The 14,205-nt window shown below is 43.6% G+C and overlaps 1 protein-coding gene across 1 annotated transcript in view; it reads right to left on the reverse strand.

Moving 5' to 3' along the window:
- The window catches only part of LOC115206739 (transcriptional coactivator YAP1), a 51,165-nt gene extending 41,228 nt beyond the window's left edge, over positions 1-9,937 (reverse strand). The window contains exons 1-2 of the mRNA XM_029773945.1: positions 9,153-9,937; positions 5,579-5,808 (exon numbers count right to left, since the gene is read on the reverse strand). Coding sequence (XP_029629805.1) covers positions 5,579-5,808; positions 9,153-9,353 — 431 coding nt within the window. The 5' untranslated portion in view covers positions 9,354-9,937. The remainder of the gene's footprint in view (positions 1-5,578; positions 5,809-9,152) is intronic.
- Positions 9,938-14,205: the final 4,268 nt, after the last annotated feature.

Below are 14,205 nucleotides of genomic sequence, written 5' to 3' on the forward strand. Positions count from 1 at the left end.
TAGCATGGTGCGCGCTAATAGCGTTTCAAATCGGGGGACACCACTCGCTCTGAGCCCTTGAAGTAGTTGTTCCCCTTTGCTCTGCAAAGACCGCGGCTTTTGTGGAGCAATGGGTAACGATGCTTTGAGGGTGGCTGTTGTCTATGTGTGCAGAGGGTCCCTGGTTCGAGCCCAGGTAGGGACGAGGAGAGGGACGGAAGCTATACTGTTACATGTGCGTGCGACTCTGACTCCTTGACACAGCTGCCTCTGCTGCAGCCCTCTCTCAACCAGTGCTCTGAATGCACTCTGGCCCTCCTCACCATTCACTCTCTCTCTCTCTCAGTAACAACATGTTCACTGTCTGACAGTCAGCAGCAGCAGGTTACAGTTAAATATTTCTATTTTTACGTGGGCCGCGGGGCAATTTAAAAGTAGCCCAAATACCTGCCACCCGCGACCAATACGTCTTCACCCGTGACATCGTTTTCAAAGTTGCCCAGTTTTTGTGAGAAAACAGCAATATTGGCAACCCTGGTAGCCAACAACTTGACTTTGAGTCAATCAGAGAGCATGAACCCCGACGTGGGGTAACCAACAGGAGTGACAACAAAAAAGGAAAAAGAGGGCATCTTCTCCACTAATCAATCCATGGTTAAATCACCGTTTCTAAGCCCAGAGGCGCAACTTCGCCAGACTTCTAGGAACGCTTCGAATCAGACCAGGCCAAGGTTTGGGGAGTCAATGAGAGAAGTGAACAAAAATCTTCCTTAGTTGTTAATTACAATCAACTATAGATTGGAGATATTATCTAGTTGTTAGTAATCCAACCTCTTGAAGGTGACAAACTGACACGTTTTCGTCAAACACAGCTAGGAATCTAGACCATGACTAATCAACACACATGGAAAACACTGCCAATCAACACTACCTTCATCATCTAGTGTGGAGTATTTTAACAAGGCTGACTACTTCAAGGTCTTTGCTGTGTGAACACAAAAAAGATTGACTGAATGCCGACACTGTTCAGAGGTGCAAAGTACTGTTGGCAGGCAAACATTTGACAATCCTACAGGTGTGTCTGAGCTTTTATAGAGCAGATACAGGATCACAATACAGCTGCCTTCTCCTCCCTTCCTGCCTCCTCCTCCCTCCCTTCCTGCCTCCTCCTCCCTTCCTGCCTCCTCCTCCCTCCCTCCCTCCCTCCCTGCCTCCTCCCTCCCTCCCTGCCTGCCTGTCTGCTCCTCCCTGCCTCCCTGCTCCTCCCCGCCTCTCCCTCCCTCCCTGCCTGCTCCTCCCTCCCTCCCTGCCCTCCCTCCCTCCTCTCCTCCTCCCTGCCTGCTCCTCCCTCCCGGTGTGTCTGAGCTACTAAATACTGGTTCCTTTACTCTAAAACTAACAGACAGATAGATAGATAGATTCAACCAGCCATATCATACCTGTTACAATGGGAAACCAGGCAACAGTAAACATGTCGTCCCCCACAAATTACGCAGCACCCCCCACCCCCCCTTGGACCAATTGAGATATCGATTGTGACTAACTCATTTCAGTTGATTACTACAGCGCCTGCCGTGGACCAATCAGTCTCATTACGTGTGTCATTATGTCATCATCTCTATGCCAAGACACATCAGTGTGGTTGGCAGGTAGCCTAGTGTTTAAGAGCGTTGGGCCAGTAACCGAAAGGTCACTGGGTTAAATCCCCAAGCCGACTAAGTGAAAAATCTGCCGATGTGCTCTTGAACAGCATCTGCTAAATGACGTAAATTGAATTTACCCAAATTTACCCTAACCCTAAGATCTACAGTCCCCTCCCTGATTTCCTCTCAGGGGACAATAAATCAACAACAATATTTGTAACGGTCGCAACCCGAACAACCAGTGAACCATTCTACAGAGCCAATGCACGGTTCTAAAATAACTTTAGTAAGTCCCCTACATCGTTGCTCCCATCTATTCTGGGCTGGTTTAGTGAGGGGATAGGGGCCTGACTGACTGGTTAGGTTGGAGATGCCAAATTGTGAAGCCATTGATAATTACAGCGTTGTTGGTATTTGTTGGCTGATTCAGATGAAGGGTTCTGGTCTCTTCTTACAGAGCCATGTCTGTAGACACGCGTGCACGCACACACACACACACACACACACACACACACACACACACACACACACACACACACAGCGGGTGGGAGGGTCAGTCCCAGACCTCAACAACAGGGGGTCTGTGCTTCACATTTAAAAAATCCTTCACCTGCTGGACAAAGGCTCAGTCTGAGCTACAACCCAATACTCTGCTGCTATTCTCTAGTCCTCTCTTTCTTTCCTATCCATTTAAAGATCCTTTGTTTATGTTAATGGTTTGGGCCCCTCTCTGGAAGGCTCTAACAAAGTACACATCCATCACAACAATACACATAACAAAACAACCAACAGGAAGCTTTGAAAGATTTGTCACATTTCTATTGTTATTTAAACCTGCCATATGTAACTTTCTGGGCGACTCGACCAAATTCACATAGAAATGTGTTATAGATCTGTCATTCTCATTGAAAGCCAGTCTAAGAAGCTGTATGGCTGTTCTATGTGCTCTGTTTCTATGCTTTATGTTCTTAAGTGTTGTTTTTGCATCTTTTACTTTCAGTTTTGTAAACCAGCTTTAAACACCTGAAAATACAATATTTTTGTTAATGGAAAATATATTTCACAGCAGTTTAAATGTTACAATGATTCTTTACACTGTTCCTGCTGGTTTAGTCACATAAACTGAAATTAGAATGGGCAATTAGAATTTTGGCAACCAGGAAATGTTGCAGCGATTTCTGCATAGTGCACCTTTAACCTAATGCAGGAAGTTGGACACTTTTTACACTTCTAAATGGAAAATAAAAGTTAAAGCAACCAACCTATCATTGTCCTGCATGCTATTCATATCCCCATTTACACTAAAATTCAAACGTTTGGGGTCACTTAGAAATGTCCTTGTTTTTTAAAGAAAAGCATCAAATTGATCAGCAACTCAGTGTAGACATTGTTAATGTTGTAAATGACTATTGTAGCTGGAAACGGCTGATTTTTTTAATGGAATATCTACATAGGCGTACAGAGGCCCATTATCAGCAACCATCACTCCTGTGTTCCAATGGCATCGTTGCGTTAGCTAATCCAAGGTTATCATTTTAAAGGACTAATTGATCATTAGAAAACCCTTTTTTGCAATTATGTTAGTACAGCTGAAAACTGTTGTTCTGATTAAAGAAGCAATAAAACTGGCCTTCTTTAGACTAGTTGAGTATCTGGAGCATCAGCATTTGTGGATTCGATTACAGGCTCAACATGGCCAGAAACAAAGACCTTTCTTCGGAAACTCGTCAGTCTATTCTTGTTCTGAGAAATGAAGGCTATTCCATGTGAGAAATTGCCAAGAAACTGAAGATCTCGTACACTGCTGTGTACTACTCCCGTCACAGAACAGCGCAAACTGGCTCTAACCAGAATAGAAAGAGGAGTGGGAGGCCCCGGTGCACAACTGAGCAAGAGGACAAGTACATTAGTGTCTAGTTTGAGAAACAGACGCCTCACAAGTCCTCAACTGGCTTCATTAAATAGTACCCGCAAAACACCAGTGTCAATGTCAACAGTGAAGAGGCGACTCCGGGATGCTGGCCTTCTAGGCAGAGTTCCTCTGTCCAGTGTCTGTATTCTTTTGCCCATCTTAATCTTAAATTTATTGGCCAGTCTGAGATACGGCTTTTTCTTTGCAACTCTGCCTAGAAGGCCAGCATCCCGGAGTAGCCTCTTCGCTGTTGACGTTGAGACTGGTGTTTTGCAGGTGTAGCAAACTGCTTCTGTTCCCAGCTCCAACAGTACAGTAATATCTAACTAAATGCTTGTGTTCCCAGCTTCAACAGTAATATCTAACTAAATGCTTGTGTTTCTAGCTCCAACAGTACAGTAATATCTAACTAAATGCTTGTGTTTCTAGCTCCAACAGTGCAGTAATATCTAACTAAATGCTTGTGTTCCCAGCTCCAACAGTACAGTAATATCTAACTAAATGCTTGTGTTCCTAGCTCCAACAGTAATATCTAACTAAATGCTTGTGTTCCCAGCTCCAACAGTGCAGTAATATCTAACTAAATGCTTGTGTTCCCAGCTCCAACAGTAATATCTAACTAAATGCTTGTGTTCCCAGCTCCAACAGTAATATCTAACTAAATGCTTGTGTTCCCAGCTCCAACAGTAATATCTAACTAAATGCTTGTGTTCCCAGCTCCAACAGTACAGTAATATCTAACTAAATGCTTGTGTTCCTAGCTCCAACAGTAATATCTAACTAAATGCTTGTGTTCCTAGCTCCAACAGTAATATCTAACTAAATGCTTGTGTTCCTAGCTCCAACAGTAATATCTAACTAAATGCTTGTGTTCCCAGCTCCAACAGTGCAGTAATATCTAACTAAATGCTTGTGTTCCCAGCTCCAACAGTGCAGTAATATCTAACTAAATGCTTGTGTTCCCAGCTCCAACAGTGCAGTAATATCTAACTAAATGCTTGTGTTCCCAGCTCCAACAGTGCAGTAATATCTAACTAAATGCTTGTGTTCCCAGCTCCAACAGTGCAGTAATATCTAACTAAATGCTTGTGTTCCCAGCTCCAACAGTACAGTAATATCTAACTAAATGCTTGTGTTCCCAGCTCCAACAGTACAGTAATATCTAACTAAATGCTTGTGTTCCCAGCTCCAACAGTGCAGTAGTATCTAACTAAATGCTTGTGTTTCTAGCTCCAACAGTGCAGTAATATCTAACTAAATGCTTGTGTTCCCAGCTCCAACAGTAATATCTAACTAAATGCTTGTGTTCCCAGCTCCAACAGTAGTATCTAACTAAATGCTTGTGTTCCCAGCTCCAACAGTGCAGTAATATCTAACTAAATGCTTGTGTTCCCAGCTCCAACAGTGCAGTAATATCTAACTAAATGCTTGTGTTCCCAGCTCCAACAGTACAGTAATATCTAACAATACACACAAATCTAAAAGTAAAATGAATGGAATATTTAAATATTAGGGCGAGCAATGTTGGAGTGGCATTGACTAAATACAGTAGAATAGAATACAGGATATACATATGAGATGAGTAAAGCAGTATGTAAACATTATTAAAGTGACCAGTGATTCCATGTCTATGTATAGAGCAGCAGCATCTAAGGTGCAGGGTTGAGTAACCGGGTGGTAGCCGGCTAGTGATGGATATTTAACAGTCTGATGGCCTTGAGATAGAAGCTGTTTTTCAGTCTCTCGGTCCCAGCTTTGATGCACCTGTACTGACCTCGCCTTCTGGATAATAGCGGGGTGAACAGGCAGTGGCTCGGGTGGTTGTTGTCTTTGATGATCTTTTTGGCCTTCCTGTGACATCGGGTGCTGTAGGTGTCCTGGAGGGCAGGTAGTTTGCCCCCAGTGATGCGTTGGGGCAGACCTCACTACCCTCTGGAGAGCCCTGCGGTTGTGGGCAGCGCAGTTGCCGCACCAGGCGGTGATACAACCCGACAGGATGCAGCCTACATAGTGTGTTGTTAAAGTGTTGTTTTTAAAAACTTACTTGAGGAAGTATCTCTGTCCAGAGGGGGTCTGAGCCACCTCCCAGCCCGGGGGCAGGGGCATGTCATCTGGGATCTCATAGGACGACTGTCGGAGGTTCGATGGAGGGGCGCCCGCAGGGACCATGCCCAACAGGGGTGACACTGCCCCTAGCTGTAGAGAGGCCGGAGACGAGTGGGCACGCACGTGGTGGGGGGCGAGGGCACCAGCCGTACCTGCATCTGTGCTGGCCTGGGTGGAGGTAGGAAGGAGAAGAGATGAGGGGGGATGAGGGGGGGGGAGAGAGGAGAGGGAGAGAGGAGAAGGAGAGAGGGGAGAGATGAGGGAGAGAAGAGAAGGAGGAGAGAGAGGAGAAGAAAGGAGGGGGAGAGAGGAGAGAAGAGATGGAGGAGAGAGGAGAGGACAGGAGGGGGAGAGAAGAGAGAAGAAGAGGGGGAAAGTGGAGGAGAGCGAGAAGGGGAGAGAGGAGGGGGACAGAGGCGGGGAGAGATTAGGGGAGAGATGAGGGGCGAGGGGAGGAGAGAGGAGTCAGGGAAGTGATTTAAGTCACTCTTCCATTGAAAAATGACCAGTAATGCACACCAGATTACCCGTGGGAAGTTTTAATACGACACCTCATTAGAAGTTGCTCAATCATGTTCGTCACTACCAGTTTTGGGAAAGCTACTCTGAATACAGTTTACCAAGCTACCAGTTACTTTAAACTGGAAGAAGTTAAAGCTACACTATAAATATACTTTAATATTGTCTTGTTTCACACAGTGTGTAATGGAAATGTGTTTCTTGCATATCCCAACTCCCCCTGAGACACCCACAGGGAGTGGGGTCATGGCCAGGGTCACCAGGGTCACCATATCCCTACTCTCCCTGAGACACCCACAGGGAGTGGGGTCATGGCCAGGGTCACCAGGGTCACCATATCCCTACTCTCCCTGAGACACCCACAGGGAGTGGGGTCATGGCCAGGGTCACCATATCCCTACTCTCCCTGAGACACCCACAGGGAGTGGGGTTACGGCCAGGGTCACCAGGGTCACCATATCCCTACTCTCCCTGAGACACCCACAGGGAGTGGGGTCATGGCCAGGGTCACCATATCCCTACTCTCCCTGAGACACCCACAGGGAGAGGGTTCACGGCCAGGGTCACCAGGGTCACCATATCCCTACTCTCCCTGAGACACCCACAGGGAGGGGGGTCACGGCCAGGGTCACCATTGTACAGTGCCCCTGGAGCAATTAGGGTTAAGTGCCTTGCTCAAGGGCACATTGACAGATTTTACACCTTGCTGGCTCCGATATTCCAACCAGCGACCTTTCGTTTACTGGCACAATACTCTAACCTCAAGGCTTCCTGCCGCCCCTAAAGCCAATAAGAAAAATAAAGTTTACTGAACTATAGTTACTTTGAAAAAGTAGTCCACTACATCCAAACTACTTTGTGAAAACTGATCATGTGTAAATAAATCTAACATGACACAGACAAACATATTGCAAGAAGAGATCACTTTTGGGGTTATATTTTAACAGAATGTTTAATGTAGCCTATTAAACACAACGAGAATGTTTCAAGTGAGAATTTAGGCAGGTCTGATGACCAAAAAGAAAGGAAATGACTGCCCACTTCACCCATATTGTATTACATTTTTGGAGGAAAAAAAATGTTTTTTTAGTTCCAGTAGTTAGGGTAGTGGTTTGTAGTTCCAGTAGTTAGCTCCACCACTCCATGGGGGGAAAGTGGTTTGTAGTTCCAGCAGTTAGCTCTACCACTCCATGGGGGGGAAAGTGGTTTGTAGTTCCAGTAGTTAGGGAATGTGGTTTGTAGTTCCAGTAGTTAGCTCCACCACTCCATGGGGGGAAAGTGGTTTGTAGTTCCAGTAGTTAGGGAAAGTGGTTTGTAGTTCCAGTAGTTAGCTCCACCACTCCATGGGGGGAAAGTGGTTTGTAGTTCCAGCAGTTAGCTCTACCACTCCATGGGGGGGAAAGTGGTTTGTAGTTCCAGTAGTTAGGGAATGTGGTTTGTAGTTCCAGTAGTTAGCTCTACCACTCCATGGGGGGAAAGTGGTTTGTAGTTCCAGTAGTTAGGGAAAGTGGTTTGTAGTTCCAGTAGTTAGCTCCACCACTCCATGGGGGGAAAAGTAATTAGCTAGTGAAAACACTACCTAGATTTACATTTAGTTCAACTAGCACCAAGCTACTGCGAAATGTAGCTTCATTTATAGTTTAAATTACATGTAGGTCACTACTCAATTCAAAGTCATTATTTGAATTAATTATAGCCAGGTTTTATAAAGAGGTAGTTGTTCCATGCAATAAGAATAAACATTTTAGGTCATGAGCTTCAATAAAGATGAATAAGAAGTAGCCGTTTCATGGTGCTACTCATAAAGGCAGAGGAGGAGGAGAGGGGTGCTGCTGCTACAGTTGAAGAGAGAATCAGGGAAAGCTGACTGTGAAGTCCTGAAAGCCAAACCCAGACAAGTCTCTGCCACTGTGAAATCCTGAAAGCCGAACCCAGACAAGTCTCTGCCACTGTGAAATCCTGAAAGCCGAACCCAGACAAGTCTCTGCCACTGAAGTCCTGAAAGCCAAACCCAGACAAGTCTCTGCCACTGTGAAGTCCTGGAAGCCGAACCCAGACAAGTCTCTGCCACTGTGAAGTCCTGAAAGCCGAACCCAGACAAGTCTCTGCCACTGTGAAGTCTTGAAAGCCAAACCCAGACAAGTCTCTGCCACTGTGAAGTCCTGAAAGCCAAACCCAGACAAGTCTCTGCGACTGTGAAACCGTGCTGTTAGCTCAACTCATTTACCAAAGAGAAAAGGAAGAAATTGTCAATAGGATTGAGTGATGCAAAAACCAGCATATGATTTCGTAACCATATTACTAGATAAATATGCTACAATGTTTCACAAACATCCACTTCTACACAAACTTACCTGATACTATCAAAGTAAATATGAGCCTACAGTCCATTTTTCACAGACATGTTGTTAAAATTTACAAACATCAAAAGTTACATTATTCGTTTTAAGATTGATTACAGGTGTATGTTAATCGTGGTACTGTATATTAATAAGCTTATTTAAGCAACCCCAAAAAAATACTGATTTATTAGAAAATAACCCATATCACTTTATGCAACTAAAACTTATGCAACTAAAACTTTATGCAACTAAAACTTTATGCAACTACAGGTTGTGTAATAACTTCAAATAACTATTTTTTTAAATCTATATAATAATGCAATCCATGTACTATCACTTTAAACGTTAATCCACAACTCCCTCAAAGGTTACCGTGCTCAGTTGTTGATTGGTCTGTGTTTAGGAAACAGAAGATAACTTCTCAATTCATTTAATTAGTTAAAGACAAGCTCCTGAACTTTGGCGACTAATAAATATATTTTAAACCTCCCGCTTTTGTCTGGAGTTTTGGGACACTCCCGACTAGTAACATGTGTGCGTAAAATGTGCGTAAGAGTAAAAGGACACAAAAGGTTTTCCTCTACTAGTCAGTGAAGTGTCGGGGGCCTAGTAGGTGGGCTGTGTGTGCGAGGGTGGTCTCTAACGTCTTACTTGTCTGGAGTGGGACTTTGGCTCAGGCGGTTTGAAGAAGGAATCGGGTAGCTTTCTCATCCTCATGGGGACGGAGGGGGGGCCGACGGTGTTTTTCGGGTTCATAACAGCGTTGAAAAGGGCCTCCAGATCAGTCTCCGAGTCTCCCCGGACATGGACTATCTGGTGACCGGCTGGAGGGTTGTGCTGGCTGGGATCCATGGTTATTCCAAAAACAATACAAAAACTATTTGCCTGAGAAAAAAAATGTCTATAAAAGATTCTAAAGAGCCAAAATCAATGCAACGTTTTCTTTAGAACGAAACTGGAAACCTCAAATCATCGAACTTTCAAAAGTAAATTCGATGAAGTTGTTAAATTATTGTGAATGTATTTTCTCCCAACAACATGGCTAAGGGCTAACTATCGTAATCTCCGAAAACTACTCTTCTTTCTGCTGTTTCGGAAAGACACACTAGTTAATATAACAACGCGCATATCTACCCAACTGTATCTATAACTTTCCCAAAAAGAAACACAAAGAAAACGGCTAAAAACTTATCTCGAACGAAACTCAAATAACTACACAGATTAACTTTCGAAAGAGTTGACCGATTTTGCCATGAAAAAACGGGTGACAGCGCGCATTGCAAATCATCGCCTTTTCACTGGTGTAAAGTTGAATCTGACTTGGTTCCAGACTCAGGGCAGGACATCCGACTCTGACTCATGTGATCTGAACCTCGGAATGGGCAGGGCTTGGGATCATTCACTGGGACAGAACTGCCTTTAAAGAGAACACAGCCCTTTTCTCTAGTGGGGACAACTTCCTCTACAGCAACAGTTTAATCAACTATTCCTACTACTGTTATTTAGATTTTACACTCATCTGGAGGGGTTTTGTCTAGGGAAACGTGTTTTGTTTTATTGTTATAGCAATTGAAATGCCATTGAATTGTCATGCCTGCCTAAATAAATGATGAATACTCTATAGTCATGCCTTTGTAAATAATATCAAAGGTTTTATTGTCATGGGAAATATATGTTAACATTGCCAAAGCAAGTGAAGTAGATAATATACAAAAGGGAAATAAACAATAAAAATTAACAGTAAACATTACACTCACAGAAGTTCCAAAACAGTAAAGACATTTAAAATGTCATATTATGTATATTTGCAGTGTTGTAACGATGTGCACATGGTTAAAGTACAAAAGGGAAATTAAATAAACATAAATATGGGTTGTATTTAAATGGTGTTTGTTCTTCACTGGTTGACCTTTTCTTGTGGCAACAGGTCACAAATCTTGCTGCTGTATTGCACACTGTGGTATTTCACCCAGTAGATATGGGAGTTTATCAAAATCGGGTTTGTTTTCTAATTCTTTGTAGGTCTGTGTAATCTGAGGAAAATATGTGTCTCTAATATGGTCATACATTTGGCAGGAGGTTAGGAAGTGCAGCTCAGTTTCCACCTCATTTTGTGGGCAGTGTGCACATAGCCTGTCTTCTCTTGAGAGCCAGGTCTGCCTACGGTGGCCTTTCTCAATAGCAAGGCTATGCTCACTGAGTCTGTACATAGACAAAGCTTTCCTTAAGTTTGGGTCAGTCACAGTGGTCAGGTACTGTGTACTCTCTGTTTAGGGCCAAATAGCATTTTAGTTTGCTCTGTTTAAAAATATATATATTTCAGATTTGTCAAGTAATGATCATTTTGTTTTCTCATAATGTGGTTGGGTCTAATTGTGTTGCTGTCCTGGGGGTCTGTTTGTGTTTGTGAACAGAGCCCCAGGACCAGCTTTCTTAGGGGACTCTTCTCCAGGTTCATCTCTCTGTAGGTGATGGCTTTGTTATGGAAGGTTTGGGAATCGCTTCCTTTTAATTGGTTGTAGAATTTAACGGCTCTTTTCTGTATTTCAATAATTATCGGGAATCGGCTTAATTCTGCTCTGCATGGATTATTTGGTGTTTTACGTTGTACACAGAGCATATTTTTGCAAAATTCTGCATGCAGAGTCTCAATTTGGTGTTTGTCCCATTTGGTGAATTCTTGGTTGGTGAGCGGACCCCAGACCTCACAACCATAAAGGTCAATGGGTTCTATAACTGATTCAAGTATTTTTTGCCAGATTCTAATCGGTAAGTTGAATTTTATGTTCCTTTTAATGGCATAGAAGGCCCTTCTTGCCTTGTCTCTCAGATCGTTCACAGCTTTGTGGAAGTTACCTGTGGCGCTGATGTTTAGGCCGAGATATGTATAGTTTTCTGTGTGCTCTATGGCAACGTTGTCTAAATGGAATTTGTGTTTGTGGTCCTGGCAACTGGACATGTTTTGGAACACCATTATTTTGGTCTTATTGAGATTTACTGTCAGGGCCCAGGTCTGACAGGGCCCAGGTCTGTCAGGGCCCAGGTCTGACAGAATCTGTGCAGAAGATCTAGGTGCTGCTGTAGGCCCTCCTTGGTTGGGGACAGATGCACCAGATCATCAGAAAACAGTAGACATTTGACTTCAGATTCTAGTAGGGTGAGGCCGGGTGCTGCAGACTGTTCTAGTGCCATCGCCAATTCGTTGATATATATGTTGAAGAGGGTGGGGCTCAAGCTTTATCCCATCTCACCCCACGGCCCTGTGGAAAGAAATGTGTGTTTTTTTTGCCAATTTTAACCGCACACTTGTTGTTTGTGTACATGGATTTTATAATGTTGTTATGTTTTTCCCCCAACACCACTTACCATCAATTTGTATAGCCGGCATTCATGCCAAATTGAGTCGAAAGCTTATTTGAAATCAACAAATATGAGCCTTTGCCTTTGTTTTGGTTTGTTTGTTTGTCAATTAGGGTGTGCAGGGTGAATACGTGGTCCGTCATACGGTAATTTGGTAAAAAGCCAATTTGACATTTGCTCAGTACGTTGTTTTCACTGAGGAAATGTAAGTCTGCTGTTAATGATTATGCAGAGGATTTTCCTTAGGTTGCTGTTGATGCTTATCCCACGTTAGTTATTGGGTCAAATTTGTCTCCACTTTTGTGGATTGGGGTGATCAGTCCTTGCTTCCAAATATTGGGGAAGATGCCAGAGCTGAGGATGTTAAAGAGTTTAAGTATAGCCAATTGGAATTTGTGGTCTGTATATTTTATCATTTCATTTAGGATACCGTCAACCCCACAGGCCTTTTGGGGTTAGGGTTGGGGTTAGGGTTAGGGTTAGGATTAGGATTAGGGTTGGGGTTGGGGTTAGGGTTAGGGTTAGGGTTAGGATTAGGGTTGGGGTTGGGGTTAGGGTTAGGGTTAGGGGTTAGGGTTAGGGGTTAGGGTTAGGGGTTAGGATTAGGGGTTAGGGTTATGGTTCGGGTTCGGGTTAGGGTTAGGGTTAGGGTTGGGGTTAGGGTTAGGGTTGGGGTTAGGGTTGGGGTTAGGGTTGGGGTTAGGGTTAGGGTTAGGGTTAGGGTTAGGGTTGGGGTTAGGGTTGGGGTTAGGGTTAGGGTTCGGGGTAGGGTTAGGGTTCGGGTTAGGTTTAGTGGTGGTCACTCAGCCTGTACATGGATCTGTCTCTGCTTCATATAGAGATAATCAGCCAATTCATATTCCCTGTTTAGGGCCAGATAGCAATTTGTTTCGTTTTTCCAATTTTGTAAATATGAGTCATTTGATTGGGTCATGATTTTGTTTATTTTAATAATTTTTTACCAAATCAGTGCTGGTGTCAGTTTGGTTGATTAGGTCCAACACCAGGTGACTGAGAGGGCTTGTTTCTGGGCTCAGCTCTTGGGTTTAAAGTGCTTTAAATGATAATGATCTTTTCTGTATTTTCATTACCACTGGAAAGCAGGCCAATTCTCCACTACATGCATTAGTTGGTATATTGGAATTTCTTTGGACTTCTCCAACAGAATTCTGCATGTAGGGCTTCAATTGGATGTTTGTCCCACATTTTAACTTCCAGTTTATTGAGTGTCCCCCAAACCTCACTTCCGTAAAGAGCTATTGGTAGGATTACCCTGTAAAATATTTTGGTCCAAATTCTAATTGGGATGTTGATTTTGAAAAATTAAATTTTTATTGCATACAATGCTCTGCGGGCTTTTTCTTTGAGTGCATTCACTGACATATTAAAGTTTCCCGATGCAGATATGGTCAGACCAAGGTATAAGGCATTTCTACTGTGTTCAATTATGGTGTTGTTCAGGGTGAATTTATATTTGAGTTTCTGACATCTGGGTTTTTTCAGGAAAATCCTGAGTTTAGTTTTTTTTTTCTTACTGCCATGGTCTAATAATGGCAATATTGCTCTAGAATATTAAGGTTCTGTTGAAGACCTTCTTTGGTTGGTGATAGAAGAACCAAATCATCAGCATGACCCAAATCTAACTCCCTTCACAAACTGGCTCTAACCAGAATAGAAAGAGGAGTGGGAGGCCCCGGTGCACAACTGAGCAAAAGGACAAGTACATGAGAGTGTCTAGTTTGAGAAACAGACGCCTCGCAAGTCCTCAACTGGCTTCATGAAATAGTACCCGCAAAACACCAGTCTCAACGTCAACAGTGAAGAGGCAACTCCGGGATGCTGGCCTTCTACTCTAGAGAGACCCAAGACAACAACCTAGCAAGGCAGCAACACATGACAACACAGCATTGTTGCACCACTACATAAAGAGAGACCTAAGACAACAACATAGCAAGGCAGCAACACATAACAACACAGCATGGTAGCAACACAACATAACAACACAACATGGTAGCAACACAACATGGTAGCAACACAACATAACAACAACATGGTAGCAACACAACATAACAACACAACATGGTAGCAATACAACATGTTTGGGGACCTTTAACAGAATGTGACTGGTAGAACGGGTGTTGTAGGTGGAGGATGAGGGCTGCAGTAGATATCTCAGATGGGAGGGAGTGAGGCCTAAGAGGGTTTTATAAATAAGCATCAACCAGTGGGTCTTGTGACAGGTATACAGAGATGACCAGTTTACAGAGGAGTATAGAGTGCAGTGATGTGTCCTATAAGGAGCATTGGTGGCAAATCTGATGGCCGGATGGTAAAAAACATCGAG

This window comes from Salmo trutta, chromosome 13 (genome assembly GCF_901001165.1).
Source record: "Salmo trutta chromosome 13, fSalTru1.1, whole genome shotgun sequence".
NCBI classification, from domain to species: Eukaryota; Metazoa; Chordata; class Actinopteri; order Salmoniformes; family Salmonidae; genus Salmo; species Salmo trutta.